The following is a 15,926-nucleotide window of genomic DNA, read 5'->3' on the forward strand; positions in this document are numbered from 1 at the left end:
TAAAATGGAACTGGCACTGTAATCATCCCTCCCAATTACTACCATTAGCATATCACACGCATACTGATTAAGAAATTCCTACACTTACCTGACTTAGAAAATAAAAAAAAGGTGCCTGGTTTAACAATTACAGAAGCTGTAAATGTATATATAAATAAACACATGCAGAAAGGCTGACCTAGGTGAGTGTATTCCAGCCCCTACCTTGATGTTTTCCACGGTACGTTTCAGGAGGTTGACAGAGAGTGGGATGAGCTGGAGCCAGTTGCAGGCGGTTGTGTGCAGGGTCCTCATCCACGCCGGCTGGGCGTCCGAGGAGGACGGTGTGCGCTGCTTCTTCTCCGTCTCATAGGCCAGGTCGTCCTCATCCTCCAACATCTGCATTTTCAACAGCTTACCCATCATGTCAGTGCCTGAGGGAGGGAGGACCACGGCCGGGAGCAGTGGAGGTGGACAGTAAGGAGGGGTGGAGGGGGGGGCAGCCCGCAGGAAATGAAGGAGGGAGAAGAAATTAATGGTGGACAAATTTGGAGCCCCTGCATTCTCTCCAGCTCAATGTTAAAGGTTTAAAAATGTCTAAATATGGAGGGGTGAAACTAAAAAAAAAAAAAAAATGCAAACAAACCTAACCAAAACAAGAAAATCTAACAAACAGAAACAACAAAAACATGCAAACACCCAGGCAAGCATGAACACTGAACGTCACACACTTTAAGGAGGCCACACAAACTGGATGGCTAAACTTTTCAACAAAAATTAAACAAATCCCTGCAAAAAGCCATCAAACCAAGGCAGAGTTGGGAAGGTGTGAGGTGACATGATGGCAGTGAAGTACAGCTGCTGGAGGGTGAGGCCACACCCCTGCCCTCAGCAGGACACACCCATCCCTACGTGTAAGCACACTCCCCATTTGAAATTGTACTCCATCTGCTAAAGAAAGTGGCTACATCTGAACCTATGCTGATGTGATTACAAACAGGGTTGTACTGGGGTGGTGTGAGTCAGCATGAGCTGTCAGACCATCCGCATAGGAGTGGGTGTATTGAGCCGAGGGCAGACAGAGGAAATGAATGCCATTTAAAGTGTTGTTTGATCTGGTTAAAAGCCCTGTGGAAACTGACAGAGTGTGTTAGAGGAGACAGACAGAACAGAGCACTTTGAAGAAGTGGACAGTCATGGTTAATAGATGAGACATGAGGTAAAATTATGGCTCCATAGCAACTGGAAAAGGTTGGGAGGAATCCACCAATGACAGAAGCAAGATGGACAAGGGGTGGCTGACCATACCCTGAGTGGTGAGGAGAACCCTTTCAGCATTGCTAGGCAACCCCAACCAAGATGGAGTCTGTGTATCAGGGAGCAACTCCACCCAGTGAATGAACTCCTCACGTCTATAGGACGGCAATAAAGAACAGCAACATTCATTACCGTCATCATAAATTAATGTTAGGAGGAACACTTGAAGGTGTCCTGCTGCCTTCAAGTCTCATTTTGCACTGACCGAATGCCGTCTGGCATTTTGATGTCCTTGTGACCGTCCACTTTGAGCGCCAGCTTGAACTCGCTGTCAAAGCTGCCCGTGGTGAAGATGCGCTCCAGGAAGGTGTTAAGGAGCCGCTGGTCAAACTCATTATCAATGCGGCCGCCGTAGATAGACTGAGCCATGAGGGTTTTCAGCGCTGCCCATGGAATCTTGTCAGGAGAAATGTTCTGCCGACCCTGTGAAGAAATATAATGAGCAAGGTTGAAAAAAATATTCTCATTGTGGGATTGTTGAATGTCATCTATATAAAAATACTCCATTTTAAAATGTTTATTTTGGACTTTACCAATCATATTTTCGCCCAGCCATATAGTGTAGTGTTGCTGGGATGCATGTTTAATTCATTTATATGTAATTCCAGTTTTTTACCCAGTAATTGATATCTGATCATATAACCTTATTCATCACTTTTAAAAAGGTACCTGACTAATAGTTATTATCCCTGTTGGTAAATTTCATTCATCACTCAATCTCATTAGTTAGTTTTAGACCTTAGCAGTGTCGTCCAGCCAGGTGTCCACGGTGTCACAGGCTGAACGCAGGTCAGACTCCCCAAACTCGTACTTCTTTGACCAGCCAAGCGGTGCATAGCGCAGACGCTCCTGGATGACGGCATGGAACCAGGCCAGGAGGAAGTACAGGCGGGCGCGCTCGTTTGGAGCCTGTAAGAGGACAGACCCATGCTCAGTACGTCTGCTCCGCCACACGCACCATTATCACTTAATCTTAGAAGATTAAGATGCTTTAGTAAAATGAGCCGTTTGGTTTGGAGGTCACACCTTGCACATGCGAGCCACCGGGATGCTGCTGAAAGTCCTCAGCATGTTGGCCTTCACACCAGGAGGTGGCTCAAACACAAAGATACGACCAGCACGCAACAGGTTCACGGGGACCTGCGCAAGACAAACTGTTCAGTGTCTGGAACACTATAAGCAACAGGTGAGCACAGAATACAGGAACAAGAACACAGGTGAAACCAGAATTATGTCTGCTATGGAAACGAACAATCTGTATACGTCATCTGAAGTGACATCATAATTCTGGGCCAGGTGAATACAGACATGCAAACTGACCTTGGGATTTATCTCCATGGTGAGGAACAGACGGAAGCTGGCATGAGGCTGCATGGAGTGAAGCTTCTTCTCCAGCTGCATTAGCCAACCAGGAGCCAGGTGAACGTTCTCCAGCATCACCCACCTAGGATTCACCAAACACCAGCATGAACACAACTACACTGACATTTCCATGGATTTGCATCACCGTACGGAGATCCCAAAATCATAAAACTCGGGACAAGAGAGTGGTTGTAGACTTCAGATGGAGTTTGCGCACCTGCCAGACTTCACTGCAGTGTTGATGTCTCGGTCAGCCTTATTGAAGCCCTCAGCGGAACCTGTGGTGAATGATGGATGATCAATAACTGATCACGGTTTCCTGAGACTACTGTGTTAAGGTGGAGAGGTTATGAAATGCCTGACCGATAGAGATGGAGGTGATGTGCTTGTTCTGCTCAGCAGCAAGGTCTCGCACCAGGCCGCTGGCATCATAGCCAGGCACAGAACACATCAGTACTGGAGTTCCCGGCTTCACCTGGAGAACAGCAAATGTTTCAATATAAGCGTCAAGTTGCACCATATATGACAGCTTTTAATCAAGAAACTTGGGATTTAGCCAATTTAACTATAGGTTACAAAGAAAGACACTTGTCAACATGAAAATGGTCATTTAAACCAGTCTCTACCTCACTGTCCACAATGTTGGCCAGGTCCAGTGGCTGTTCAATAATGGACATGAAGTTCTCTCCCAAGATCTTGGACACGAAGATTGATGACATGGCCAACAGACGATCTGGCCTGAATGCCTGGATGAGCAGCAGCTGGTGCACAGCCTGGCCGATAGAAGCTAAAGACAAACACACAAGGCTAAGAGAAGCAGCCGCAAGACTACCTGAAACCAAGTTAAAAAGATCAGACTACAACTCACTGCTTGTCTTCTCCTCTGTCCATAGATATGGCACGGAAAGTTCAGGAGAATTGCTCTCGAGCCACATGAAGAATTGCTGGAACACAAGCAATCTTGGTGAGACCTTTCTGACCACAACCCATCACGCTCATCGACATGTGCATTTGAGGTAATGTCTCGCTCCAGTGTTCACCGCCGTCTCACCTCGTCCGCCTGGACTTTGGCCACCAGGTCTTTGAAGGCGGGCAGGCGGCTGAGCCGCACCATGGCTTCACTCTGCTCTGTGCTCAGGCCCTTCACTTTGGGCACAGCTGTGCCCGTCAGAACAATCTCCTTACCGCGCAGGAAGTGCTGGAATTCTGAGTCGTATGATGGTTCACTGGAAGAGGGAAAAACACAGGGAGCAGGAAGTCTGAAATTCTTGTCCAAATGCCACCTTAGCTGACAATTAATGGTAAAAGCTTCACTACGACCTACTGTCATCCATGTACTTTCTGTGTACTGTAATTACCTGGTCTTGCCTTTGAGGTTGATCCTGGCTAAGAGCATGGCAAAAGTGATGTGATCCTGGTGGAGCATACCTCGCGCCACTCTGTTAAATGCAATCTGGGGAAAGGCAACAAGTATAAACTCCATTTCGCATTTTCTGTTTGTAGGTTAGGTATCATAGGAGAGTTGGGTCAGTGTCTCCTTACGGTCAATAAAGCTGAGCAGGGTCTTACCTGGAACAAGTCCTTGGTGATGAGGGACAGACGCTGTGTGTGGTCACTCACACTCTTCAGGCTGGCGTTCTCGTACAGCACCGTGTGGTAGATGTCCAGGAACAAGTGCAGAGAGTACTGGTACAGGAAGTGCATCTGCAGAGGAGCAAAGAAACACCAGACGTGAAATACTGATGATGGGTAGTTGAAGTTCCCCACCAAGTCGAGCTGTATTGGGCATTAATAAATAAAAACAATTTGTTCCATAAATTGGACATTACCAATAATTTCACAATATGCAGCACTATCTTTGTACTGTAGCACCTCTAATTTTGAGTTGAATATAAATGTGTCAATTCTGTTAAATGATTAATCAAAATGAATTCTCAACAATCAACAAGGTCGCATCTGCAACATTCAAGAGCTTTGACAAAATATACCAATTCCTATCAAAACACAATTTTAAGACACATTAACAGTGTAGTCTATACCAGCCCTGTATAACTAACAGTACAGTTTGCTAGATGATGGTTTTGCACATGTTAGGCAGACCTGGTTGAGGGCCTCCATGGTGAAGTAGATGCTACTGCAGGCAGTGGATAGTGACAGATACTGCTGTGACACGGTTTCCACTTCCTGCATGACGATGTCAGTCTCCTCTACTTTCCTCGTCACCTCCGCTGCCTCCTTCTTCAGGTTCTCCAGCGTGGTGATGATTGTATCATCGTCCAAGATGCGACCTTTAACCTCGTTTAGAGCCTGTAGGAGGGACTTCTCCAACTGACGCAAACGTAGCTGGAACTCACCTGAATTGGAGCAGATTTTGTTTTATGGCCATTATTTTCTCCAAGCTACAAATCTAAAATTGCACCTCATGTCTTATTACATGTTCCCTAACCATGTTAATTACTAATCACAAATTTATCTCTGAAGCCTTATGGTTTTACTAACTAGAGACCAGAATCTTCAACAAAGAGCACAGCCACTTATGCGATGCTAAAACGATGCTCATTGTAACTTTCATCCATGTTAGCACAATGAGCCGCCTTGTGTCATTCAGGCCTCATGAACCCTGGCCATGTCTCATTACCCTGTAGTTTGAGAAGGTCCGAGCGCTTCTCATCCACATCTGGCCGCTCGGCCTTCAGCACCTCGTTGAGGCACTGGCTCTGCAAGCTGCTTCTGGTCACAGTAAAGTTCACGAAGGTCACACGTGAGCACAGGTCTGGTGGGAACTCCACCTGTTGGGCCAAAATCCACATGGCGTAAACATCTTCGTACCAGTGACAAAAATGCTGAGGAAAAAACAGTAGAGACGGAGAGGGCACTTGCCGTTGGGTCTCGTGTGGACAGGAAGATGACGAAGGAAGGAGACAAGTCAATGTCCTGGTCTCCGAGGGTGATAAGGACTCGTCCACCAGTTCGACGCACTTCTCTGTTGAGCACCGGGTTCAGGATCGGGTCATAGCTCTCCACATCCTAAAGAGATGTTCAGGGGGGAATAGAAACAAATCTCTGCTCAATTTCCCTGAGAATCCATGAATCCTTCATTCAAGATCATTCCCTCTTTGAACAACTAAAGTCTCAAACAACAAATGATAAAACAACCACCACCAATAAACAACAAACCACAAATTCCCTATGCAAAACCTGTATGTAAATCTGGCTGACTGCAATCGTACCTGCACCAGGAGAGGATTACCAAATCTCAGCGCACTTTCCAAGTTCTTTCTGAATGCATCATCCAAGAAGCTAGTGCGGGTAATCTTGCGGTCCTTATACTCATTCATTATGAATTCTGTGGCCTGGCCAGAGGGATCAATGATGAGCGGATACCTAGACATCCCACAGAGCAAACACAAAAGGTTAGAGGCATTACGCAAGACAAGAACACTTCTCATCTGCCATGACTGTGTGCTCCATGTGAAGATGCTGACCTGTTGAATCTCTTGAGCATGATGGCATTCTCGGTGCAGAGGTCATCAGCAGGCAGCGAGTTGGCCTGCCAGCGCAGCCTCTCGTCAGCGTTGGACAAGTACTCCGTTCTGGCAATGTCCGTACGGAACTGGAGGACACAGCATCTCCAGTTATGGAACAGGTGCCCGTTTTAGGATGTCTCATACTTTCAAGTACTGAACTTGGGCGTGGTACCTGAACGTTGGCCTGCTGAAGGTGGTGGGACCAGGTGGTGAAAAGATTCTGCCTCATCTGCTGGTCAAAGTAGCCGGCATAGGCTATAAAGGCGGCCGAGAGGAGACAGTCCCCTGCGATGGTGGACATCTGGTTCTTGAAGGTCTCACTGGTCTTCTCCCAGCGCTCTCGCTCAGCAGACAAGCTCTTCAGCAGGGCCGTGCTGCGGTTCACCTGCGATTACACAAGGTGCGCGTTACCCGAGCGTTAAAGCAGGTAAGGAGACCTAGGTGCAACTTTCTCAGACCTTTCCTCCGCACATGGGACAGTTACCACCACGTTATTATTAAACGGGGCAATCTTGGCACCCAGTCATGTGAATGTGTTCAGCCCAATAAAAAAGGATCTCCACTAAACCTCCAAGTAACAGAACATGGGGTGAAGCCGGGAGAGCAGGTAAACACAGCACACCTTCGCCTCGACGGCAGCCAGGTCCGCCTTGATGGCCTGAGCCTCGGAGATGAGCACGGCGTACTCCTCCTTGTAGCGGGCGATGCTGGCCTCCAGGTCACGGATCATCTGCTCCACCTCCTCAGCCTTGGTCTTGTTGTCCTTGGCGTCGTCTTCCAGCTTCTGCAGTTCATTCCTCAGAGGCTCCACTCGCTTCAGCATATCCGCGTAGTTCAGCTGCGCGCACACACACACACACACACACACACAAACACACACTTTTTGTAGAACTGTAACTAGCAACTACCAGTAAAAAAAAAATAAAAATTTCTAAACAATAAAAAGCCTTTATATAGGCTTACACAAATGCATGCACAAATGTTAGTTGCATGACTGTGTTTAGTATTTAACGTATTTTAACCTGCTACAGGGCTATGGTTGCTGAAATGCGAGAGTCGACCATACTGGGCTGTAGGGACTGACCTGTGCAACGGCCCACTTCACCATTGGCCCACAGGCCAGTGAGGCCCTGTTCACCTGCTCGTAGTTATAACTGGGGTTGGACATGTAATTCTTCCTCATCTTCTCACGGATGGCATCACTACACAACAGACACCACAGTTAATCAAAATGTAGATTGCAATATATGGATAAATATTGATGGAAGAAATGGAGAGGATGTTGAGGGATATAAGTAGGAAAGAATGGGTGGGGAAGTGTTAACAGGACTTACCAGCTATGCGTTACCAATATTTGATGCTTACAATTAACTTGCTGCATCTTATTTGAGACATACACTGATTTCTGAAACCAATTATGTCATTTCAAAAGACCAAATATTTAATTCATATAGCATATAGTCAGCCAATTATGACCATCACATCTAAGGTTGCTTGGATGTAGACAGATTATATGCTGCCACAGACCAAAATAATGGTCAAGGCACCACCGAGTACTAAATTGTTGATAATACATAGTAAATCTAAATATGAACAGAAACAATACCTCAAGTCCTCAGAGACAAAGTTGACTATGCTGGAGATGAAATTGTCTCTGATAATAACTTGTCTGATCTTTTTCCAGTCATTAGTCTCCTCCCCCAGCAAGAGGCAGATAGACTCTAGTGCCAGTTTAACAGCGGCGGGTGGGTTGGCCATGGCACGCACTTCAACAAGATGCTGCTTCTTTATAGAGCTGACAGCTGGGGAGGGAATGGAGGGAGAGAGGGTGGAGAGAGGGTGGAGAGAGGGTGGAGAGAGGGTGGAGAGAGGGTGGAGAGAGGGTGGAGAGAGGGGAGGCGCATTTAGAACCATGCGGGACTGATGGATGTGAGTGGCGAGAGCAGAACGGCTGTAGTGCAGTAGAGAGGGGGATGTGTTCGTTTGCCATATGTACTTTATTATACTAATTTAACGTCAAACCGGTCTCTTACGCCTACAATACGCCTTGTAGGACGCCGAAACTAAATCGATTGTAAAGGTTTTGTGCACGTGCAAAGGAACCGAGGCACTGCCGAACGAGCACCCCTCTCGACGACACCACAAACCGCGGCTCCGTGCCACACGCCGCAGTCACCTGATCTCTTCGGCAGAAAAGTTAACGATAGTGGGGATGAAGTTCTCGCGCATTATGATGGAACGGATCTGCTTCCAGTCAGTGGTGCTCTCGCCCAGGAGGAGGCAGATGGACTCCAGAGCCAGCTTCACCGCGGCCGGCGGGTTGGCCATGGACCGCACCTCCACCAAGTGCTGCTTCTTTATAGACTTAACAGCTAAAAAATGATCACCCAGGAAGAAGGGGATGCAACAGAGCGACAGGGTGCAGAGACGTAAAGAAAGAGTGAAAGAGAAGAGTGCAGGAGTTAGCATTTGCAACGGTGGACACACTAAACACCACTACATGACGACCGCAAAAGCAGAAAAGCGTCCTTGTGTAAACAGAGTGAAGCACAGGTGAAACATTCTACACACAGGAAACCTCAAGGTGCATAGCACACGACGGAAATCTTAAGGCAGGTAATTACAACTGCAAGGCAAAACGGCACAATTTCATTCAAGTTAAATGGCCAAGACGTTTGATTTGCCTTCACTGAAAAACGTTAATTTCTTTCCAAAAGATTCACATTTGGAGGCAGAATGAAAAGCAGGGCCAGCCATACCATTCTGAGCTTCAATGACTGCAGGCTCCACCTGGTCCAAGTCTTGCTGCACTCTCAGCTGCTTGTCCTTGATGACTTCCTGCTGCTTGTAGACTGCTTCCTGGATCTCCTGACTCATAACCTGACGATCAAAACGCCCACCTGCAGGTGTCAGTTCTGTACCCAACAAACTAAAACACAAACTAAAAAAAAAAATAAATAAAATAAAAAAGTTAAATGGTACATCTTACCTTCTTCTTCTCAGCCTCCTGCTGGTCCTTGACCATCTTCTTAAGCTTATCATTAGCAGCTGCATTCTTCACCTCCAGTTCCTGGCTCTTAATCCTCAGATCCCTGCGGAGTTCCTCAACCTGAAACAGCACCCCATCATTAAGTCATCACAAGCCTAATGTGCTGTGAGTACAGGCACTCGTGGTTTTATTTGGAGTACTCCGTGCTGGACTACCTGGTCCACGGTCTCTTTGATCTTGCGCAGGCCAACGTTGAGGTGCATCTGCTGCTCCTCAAGCTCACTGCGTTTCTCATTGAACAGGTTGGCGTAGTGGTTGATGAAATCCAGGTAGTGACGGGGGGTGATGGCCATGGTGCGGCCCCCACGCTTTGCCAGACGGTTGTTAGCCTATGCAGGCATTAGAAAAAATTATTAAAAACCAACAAGCATTTACACAAAAAACATACACAAAATAATAAAAGCAAAAGATCCTCACTCCACACATTTATGAAAGACAACGTACACACTGTAACAAGCAAGGACTCAAACCTGGTGTAGGGTCTGGTGAACAAACACGCAGCCATTAACGATGGCCTCACGGTGTGTGGGGGGTTGAGGCAGCTTGTCGTACACAATAGGCATGTAGTCTGGCACTTTGTAATTGGGCTTCTCCAGGTCCATTTTACTGGTGAACTCTTTGCCCACTTGATAGAGGGCTTCAGTAGACCAGTCTCCAAACCAGTTCAGCACGCATCTAAAGAAATGGGAAAGATGGCACTGTGCTACTTAAACAGAGGAGGACATACACTGCTGTTCATGCAGGCATCATAACAGCAAGTTGAAAAGAAATGGCACAATGTTCTTCAGTTCAAACGATGCAATGAAAAGGTAGAGGAACCTGTTAAAGAGAGCAGGAGAAGTGGCAGCCCGGTCCTTCAGGCCTTCTGAAGAGGGGTTCATGGTGAAGACCACATGTAGGTTCCTGATCACCTGACTGGTGAACCACTTGTACAGCTCCTCATGAGTGTCTAGCATCAGGCCCTCCTTCTGAGCACCCTCCTTACACTGGGTCATCAGTGTGGCATATTCATCACCCTCAAACAGACCAGGGACCTGCACAAGAGCAAAATATTGGTCACCATAGGCAAAAAAGAACAGTGAATCAATAGAAACCAAAGGAAAAGTTGTGTGCCCATTCCCCAATCACTTCATCTGAGCTTCACCTCTCCGTTTGCCAGCAGTGTGTTCATGCGCTCCAGGAATCCAGAATCCAACACATTCGACTCATCCATGATGAATGCAATCTTTTCGTTTTTGCATCCAGATCTGCGAAGTACGGTTCTCAAATCCTCGTCAAAGTCTTCACCTGTGTACTTCCTGTGCACCTGTAGAAGCATGATCATAGCTATAAAACTCTCAAAAGATAATGTTGGTGAATAAAAGACTTAACTATAATTGCTTAATTTGACTTAAGTGTATAAATCTAGAATGGATATAGTTTATTCTTGTCTTGTGCTGACCTTGATCTGGTAGACGCTCAGGCCATTCATCCAGGCCACAAAGCGTGACAGTGTGGTCTTTCCTGCACCGCTAACACCAATCAGGAGAAGATGGCCCTGTGGCTGACGGAAGATTCTGGAAAGAAAAATAATACATAAATAAATAAATAAATAAAAAGAGGATTTTAAAAAATCCAACAAGTTTCATATTCGTATTCTAGTGAAGATAATTTGCAGCTACTAGAACATTCATTGGTTTTGGCAAGAGCTTGGTTTGTTACCTGTCGATTCTCAGGACATGATCCAAAACCTCGTTGAAGAGCACTAGAGGAACATCCAGCTCCTCCTCATAGAAGACCTTCAGTCGGGCCTTAACATAGTCACGAAGCTCCTCCTGTTCCACTGGAATGTAGTCCTACAGACAACTCAGAGACTCAGTCATTCAGATTCCTTGGAATTACGGCACATCATGTCCAGTTTGAGATTCCCTAGACTCACCTTGGACAGCCAGTTGCTGTAGAGGATGGGGCGGTTGAGGGCCTTCTCTCTGTCAATGTTGGGGAAGTGCTTCAGGGCCACACTGTCAATGTTCTCGTCAGTCCAGCGTCTCTCTTCATCCTCCACCAGCCTGTACAGGAGATGCAAAAGAAAATGACGGAATTCAGTAATTCACCTACTGCTTGGTTAGTTAATTATCAATATATAACTGTAAATTTAATGCACCTTACAATACTTTTATTTTGCCTTGGCACATGTGAATGAGTGTGCATGTGCAGTATGATCCTCAATACTATTGGGATCCAAGACCAAAACATATCAAATCTTTTAGTGCACCTGTCCTGGAAGAGGCGCAAAGCTTCATGGGCCCAGATGCGAATCAGTCCCTCCACAGGCAGTGTCTCAAGGGGCCGCAGTGCCTCAAAGATACCCCTCACCCAACGAGTCATCTCTCTGGGAGAGTAGATATAGTGGGGCTGGGTGTCCTGTGTGAAACGCTCCTGTAGTAAATTGAAAAAAAACAGAACTACAGATTTAAGTTTTCAGTATCCACAGTTTTCCCAATTGTCGATACGATTTAAGATGGCAGCATGTGACCCGGTCGAAGCCCCGACCTGAGACATGGTGTAGAACTCCACCATGGCCGCGGTGAGGGGCTCGGCGTATGTGCGTAGTGAGGGGATGAGGCGGAGCATGGCCCTGTTGAAGGTGCCGTAAATCTGAGTGAGGGACGCGGGGCCTGGGTAGTCCACATACACCACAGGGACATGACGCAAGAATCTGTAATGCACACACACACAAGCCACCATTAACCAAACAGTAACGCCTAGAAGCTTCATCCAAATGACATTTCAGAGTCATGTGCATTAATCTCTATGCAGTACAAAGTTGGGCTACTTTACAGCATATCGAACTAAACAGGTCATATTAGGGATCGTAATACCAAGGGGGGGGATGATTGTGTTTAATCATAGCTTAAGTGAAGAGTGCACCTGTGTGAGAGAGGCTTCCTGCCAGGATCTGTAGGGGGGTTACAAGCACCCACAAACTGAATCCTCTCTAGTTTCACCCAAGTTTGGTCAGACGTTCGGTAGAATCCTCCATGTTCCACCATCTACAGTAAAATTTTAAAAGTGCAAAATGTGAAGAGAAAACCCCTTTACTGCAAAACCACAGTACCTAAACAACAACAACAACAACACCACCACCACCACCACCACCACCAACCTGCCACCATACCTGTCTAATAAAGGAGATGACCCTTTGTGTGCCATACTTGTCCATGTCAGGCAAGTTGATCTCATCGCAGAAGAGCACCAGCCACTTGCCCAGCTGCACAGGGGCCAGCACCACACCGTTGGGTGTGCGGCGGTATTCGCAGTAGTGATCGAACGTCTTCAACAGCAGCTCTGGAGTGGTGGCACTGGAGAAGTTCAGACCCACAACCTGTCGGACGACAATCAGTAGATCAATTAAATAAGTCCAGCCAACTGATCATGAATGTACCAAAGAAAAAATTGAACAAAAATTTCAATTAGCGAAACTACACTCTACCTGTCTACCATAATCAAGAACACACCATTCTATTGCAGGCATAACTATAGATTATTATTATTTTTTTCCCCCAATGGACAATTGTTTTGTGGTTAACTGATGATATGGACATTAGTGATGTGGACTGCACTCACCTCCATATCAGGCAGGGCACGGAGGGCACTGAAGAGGGTCATGGTTTTTCCTGAGCCTGGGGGGCCACACAGCACCAGAGGTTTGTGCTCAGCCAGCCAGGTGTAGAGCAGAGCCTCGTGCCGCACTGTATCCAGTGTGGGCACCACCACGTCTGGGGCAGCCACCTTGTGGGTCTCCACCTCGATCTGGGGCACCTTGCCCTGCCAGGACTGCCACTCGCCCGTGATGGACACCTTGAAGGAGAAGGAAAATATGTTTCCTGGATGTTCACATTAAGCCAATGCAGCTTGAACACTGATAACGATCAGATCAAAAAGCAGTCGAAGCGGTTTGCTTTCTAGCAGGCCAGAAGGTTCGTTCACTGCAGTTATACATGTAGTCATGGTAGAAAAACCAACATTTAGTAAGGTATAAACACGAAGGTTTTAAGCTCATCACCTCATAATCGATGATTGGCACATTAGGTGCAGACGGGAGGACCACGGTGGTGATGCGGCGGATGTATTCGCCAAGCTCCGCCCTCATCTTCAGCTTGCCATCGCCAGAGAACGACCACAGCACAGCGTAGATCAGATATTTCTATATTGATTGAAAGAAGGAGTGACTAACAGTCATGCCCGCTCTCAAAAAAGAGCAACTTTTTTCTTCAGTCCGCCTTATCCATCCATCCATTATCCGAACCGGGCGAAGGCAGGGTACACCAAGGGCAGGACGCCAGTCCACCGCATGGCCAACACACACGCACGCACTCACACCTACGGGCAACTTAGAGTGACCAATCGACTTAACAGTCCGCCTTAATTAAATCTAAATTCTTCAAAAGGAAGCTGATGCACGCTGCAAAAAATAACGTTGTGACGGAGTGGTAAACACCCACCTGTATGTACTTCTCCAACTGGTCGATGGGCATGGGGAAGTCCGGGTGGTTGTTGTTGTAGAGGGCTATGTTGCGACAGGCCTGGTGCATCATGGAGAAGAGTGAGCCCAGGCACCGCAGCCGTGTGAAGTCCATGATGTGCTCCATCTTGGAGGCGTGCTCCAGGGCCTTGATCACCAGGCCAGTGGAGGTGAAGTAGGGTTGCAGGATGGCCGCCACGTCCCTCTGGATCTGTTGGGTCCCCCCAATGATGGAGAAAAACACTTTTAATGTACACATAAAAGACATGGGAATGGCTCTGATTTACAGCTGGAACGTTACTTTGGTGAAGGTTTCATAAGCTTCATGCTGGGCTCATGTCCATGAATCCAGATTTGGTTTCATCAACCATAAATGCAGCTGCCAGGGGTTCTCTTATCTGATTTAAACGGAATGTACCATTACCTGTAGCATGGGGGAGGCTGCCTCCTCTCCCTCATCCTCTGTACCCTTGCGCATGCGTTGAGCCTCATCCTCACCCTCGTCCAATGGTATACTGCGCAGGCGGTAGAGGAAGTTGCTGAAGATCATATCCGTGCTGAGGACGTCCTCACTGAACCACACCATGCCACAACGGGACACGGTGGCCAGGGTGGCATACTTCAGGTCCTGGACCTCAAACATTACACGCACCTGGATGGAACAAGCATAGCTTCGGCTGAAACATCACTGCTGAAACGTGAAGTTACATCCATTATCAGGATCACAAGCTACTACACATGATGTAATGGACAGTGTGTTCAAAAGAACAATTATTTTTTTTTAAGTATGTGCCCAATGTGGTTAGTGTTTTGTACTCGAACTATTCTGCCATTCAAAACAAGTGGATGGTTTGTGGCAGGGTGCTATGTACATTGGGTGGCAGACTAAGACGTTCGCCGTTGGGCAGGGTCAGTAGCTTGTTGTCGTCCAGCACAGAGTTCAGGTTCTCCACCCACTCAGGGTCCACGTCGCCATCAAAGATGATCCACTGCCTCTTCTGCAGTTCCCCACGGACATTATCGATGATTCTAAAATAATGCAAAACTATGTTTTAGTAGACAGAACCAGTCTTGTCAGACATATGAAGCTGCTGAAACTGAACTGAAAGCTGCTCCATTGTCATGCGTTTAGGGGCTTCATTATATGGGTTATCAGAGGACTGCTGCAGGACAAACTCACTTTCTGAGCACGTGAGTGAACAGGCCGTCAGTCCATTCACGGGTGTTGGGGTCCAGTGTTCCATACAGGTGGTCCTTGCTGATGGCCTTGGGGTCGATGATGTGTGCTACCCCCTCCACACCCTCCAGCCTCTCCAGAGCTTTGAGCAACACACGCCAGGCCATGGTCTTCCCACTGCCCGATGGGCCCACCATCATCAGACCATGGTTGATCTGGGTGATCTGGTACAGCTGAAGGACCTGGGAGCAGAACACAGAGGTTGTTATGCTTTTAAATAATAAGCATGGTTTATAAGCATTATATACAAATAAAATGACTGAGAGGGGGAGGAGTTATTGTTCTTTGAGTTTTGTAAAGTTGTTTTGTGGCCATACTGCTTTTCCTTAAAGTCCATACATTAAACACAGCCCAAAAGAAAATAACATTTCAGTGAAAATCTTGGGAATGTGTGTTTTTTTTTAAATTAACCTACAGTATGTTAATAAAGCATCATTTGTTAAGGCCTCACTAGCAAAATACTGCCTGTCCTGATGTTGTTAGGAACACTATATTGGCAATACATCTCAAATCTCAAAAGTAACACTCAGCCAACAACAAATCACCCCCCCCCCCCCCCAAAAAAAAGGAAAACAACAACAACAACAACAACCACCACACTCCTTACCTTCTCCACCCACATGCTACCAACATCGTCACCGTCTCCGTAGGTGAGATACATCTCAGCACAGACCTTCTTGAGCTCCTCCCTCAGAGCGGTCATCTCCCCACGCATGTATTGCACACCAGGGAAGACGTCGGAGAGCAGGCTGAAGAGCAGAGGGATGTCTTCTGCCACCAGCTTGGGAACCATGGTCTCACACACACTCTGGATCAGAATCTGGGTCACAGACAGACTAGATAAGTGGCAGGTCAAGCTTTATGCGATCGAGTCTCTTTGCCACAGACTGACAATTTAACATAGTTTACTCTAATGGTCATAAATCTGGAGCAGCAGCGGACAGACGAGTC

The 15,926-nt window shown here is 47.0% G+C and overlaps 1 protein-coding gene across 2 annotated transcripts in view; it reads right to left on the minus strand.

Annotated features, from left to right (window-relative positions):
• dync1h1 (dynein, cytoplasmic 1, heavy chain 1) overlaps positions 1 to 15,926 on the minus strand; it is a 30,000-nt gene that overhangs the window by 2,304 nt on the left and 11,770 nt on the right. Inside the window, exons 32-73 of one of the 2 annotated variants that reach the window (XM_076977647.1) lie at positions 15,583 to 15,795; positions 14,919 to 15,157; positions 14,611 to 14,767; positions 14,163 to 14,390; positions 13,719 to 13,949; positions 13,280 to 13,420; positions 12,841 to 13,074; positions 12,392 to 12,598; positions 12,145 to 12,266; positions 11,767 to 11,932; positions 11,489 to 11,652; positions 11,153 to 11,282; positions 10,936 to 11,069; positions 10,676 to 10,790; positions 10,379 to 10,540; positions 10,054 to 10,268; positions 9,705 to 9,909; positions 9,390 to 9,563; positions 9,175 to 9,294; positions 8,945 to 9,065; positions 7,792 to 7,987; positions 7,270 to 7,387; positions 6,808 to 7,023; positions 6,358 to 6,570; positions 6,144 to 6,271; positions 5,889 to 6,042; positions 5,539 to 5,685; positions 5,297 to 5,447; positions 4,759 to 5,012; positions 4,228 to 4,362; positions 4,017 to 4,111; positions 3,710 to 3,884; positions 3,527 to 3,602; positions 3,285 to 3,445; positions 3,022 to 3,133; positions 2,876 to 2,936; positions 2,617 to 2,740; positions 2,323 to 2,436; positions 2,035 to 2,205; positions 1,502 to 1,719; positions 1,288 to 1,391; positions 205 to 413 (exon numbers count right to left, since the gene is read on the minus strand). In XM_076977647.1, coding sequence (XP_076833762.1) covers positions 205 to 413; positions 1,288 to 1,391; positions 1,502 to 1,719; positions 2,035 to 2,205; positions 2,323 to 2,436; positions 2,617 to 2,740; positions 2,876 to 2,936; positions 3,022 to 3,133; positions 3,285 to 3,445; positions 3,527 to 3,602; positions 3,710 to 3,884; positions 4,017 to 4,111; positions 4,228 to 4,362; positions 4,759 to 5,012; positions 5,297 to 5,447; positions 5,539 to 5,685; positions 5,889 to 6,042; positions 6,144 to 6,271; positions 6,358 to 6,570; positions 6,808 to 7,023; positions 7,270 to 7,387; positions 7,792 to 7,987; positions 8,945 to 9,065; positions 9,175 to 9,294; positions 9,390 to 9,563; positions 9,705 to 9,909; positions 10,054 to 10,268; positions 10,379 to 10,540; positions 10,676 to 10,790; positions 10,936 to 11,069; positions 11,153 to 11,282; positions 11,489 to 11,652; positions 11,767 to 11,932; positions 12,145 to 12,266; positions 12,392 to 12,598; positions 12,841 to 13,074; positions 13,280 to 13,420; positions 13,719 to 13,949; positions 14,163 to 14,390; positions 14,611 to 14,767; positions 14,919 to 15,157; positions 15,583 to 15,795 — 6,810 coding nt within the window. Of the gene's footprint in view, positions 1 to 204; positions 414 to 1,287; positions 1,392 to 1,501; positions 1,720 to 2,034; positions 2,206 to 2,322; positions 2,437 to 2,616; positions 2,741 to 2,875; positions 2,937 to 3,021; positions 3,134 to 3,284; positions 3,446 to 3,526; positions 3,603 to 3,709; positions 3,885 to 4,016; positions 4,112 to 4,227; positions 4,363 to 4,758; positions 5,013 to 5,296; positions 5,448 to 5,538; positions 5,686 to 5,888; positions 6,043 to 6,143; positions 6,272 to 6,357; positions 6,571 to 6,807; positions 7,024 to 7,269; positions 7,388 to 7,791; positions 7,988 to 8,361; positions 8,558 to 8,944; positions 9,066 to 9,174; positions 9,295 to 9,389; positions 9,564 to 9,704; positions 9,910 to 10,053; positions 10,269 to 10,378; positions 10,541 to 10,675; positions 10,791 to 10,935; positions 11,070 to 11,152; positions 11,283 to 11,488; positions 11,653 to 11,766; positions 11,933 to 12,144; positions 12,267 to 12,391; positions 12,599 to 12,840; positions 13,075 to 13,279; positions 13,421 to 13,718; positions 13,950 to 14,162; positions 14,391 to 14,610; positions 14,768 to 14,918; positions 15,158 to 15,582; positions 15,796 to 15,926 lie in introns of both variants that reach the window. The other variant, XM_076977646.1, reaches the window with a different exon arrangement.

Source organism: Brachyhypopomus gauderio, chromosome 17 (assembly GCF_052324685.1).
Source record: "Brachyhypopomus gauderio isolate BG-103 chromosome 17, BGAUD_0.2, whole genome shotgun sequence".
Taxonomy (NCBI): Eukaryota; Metazoa; Chordata; class Actinopteri; order Gymnotiformes; family Hypopomidae; genus Brachyhypopomus; species Brachyhypopomus gauderio.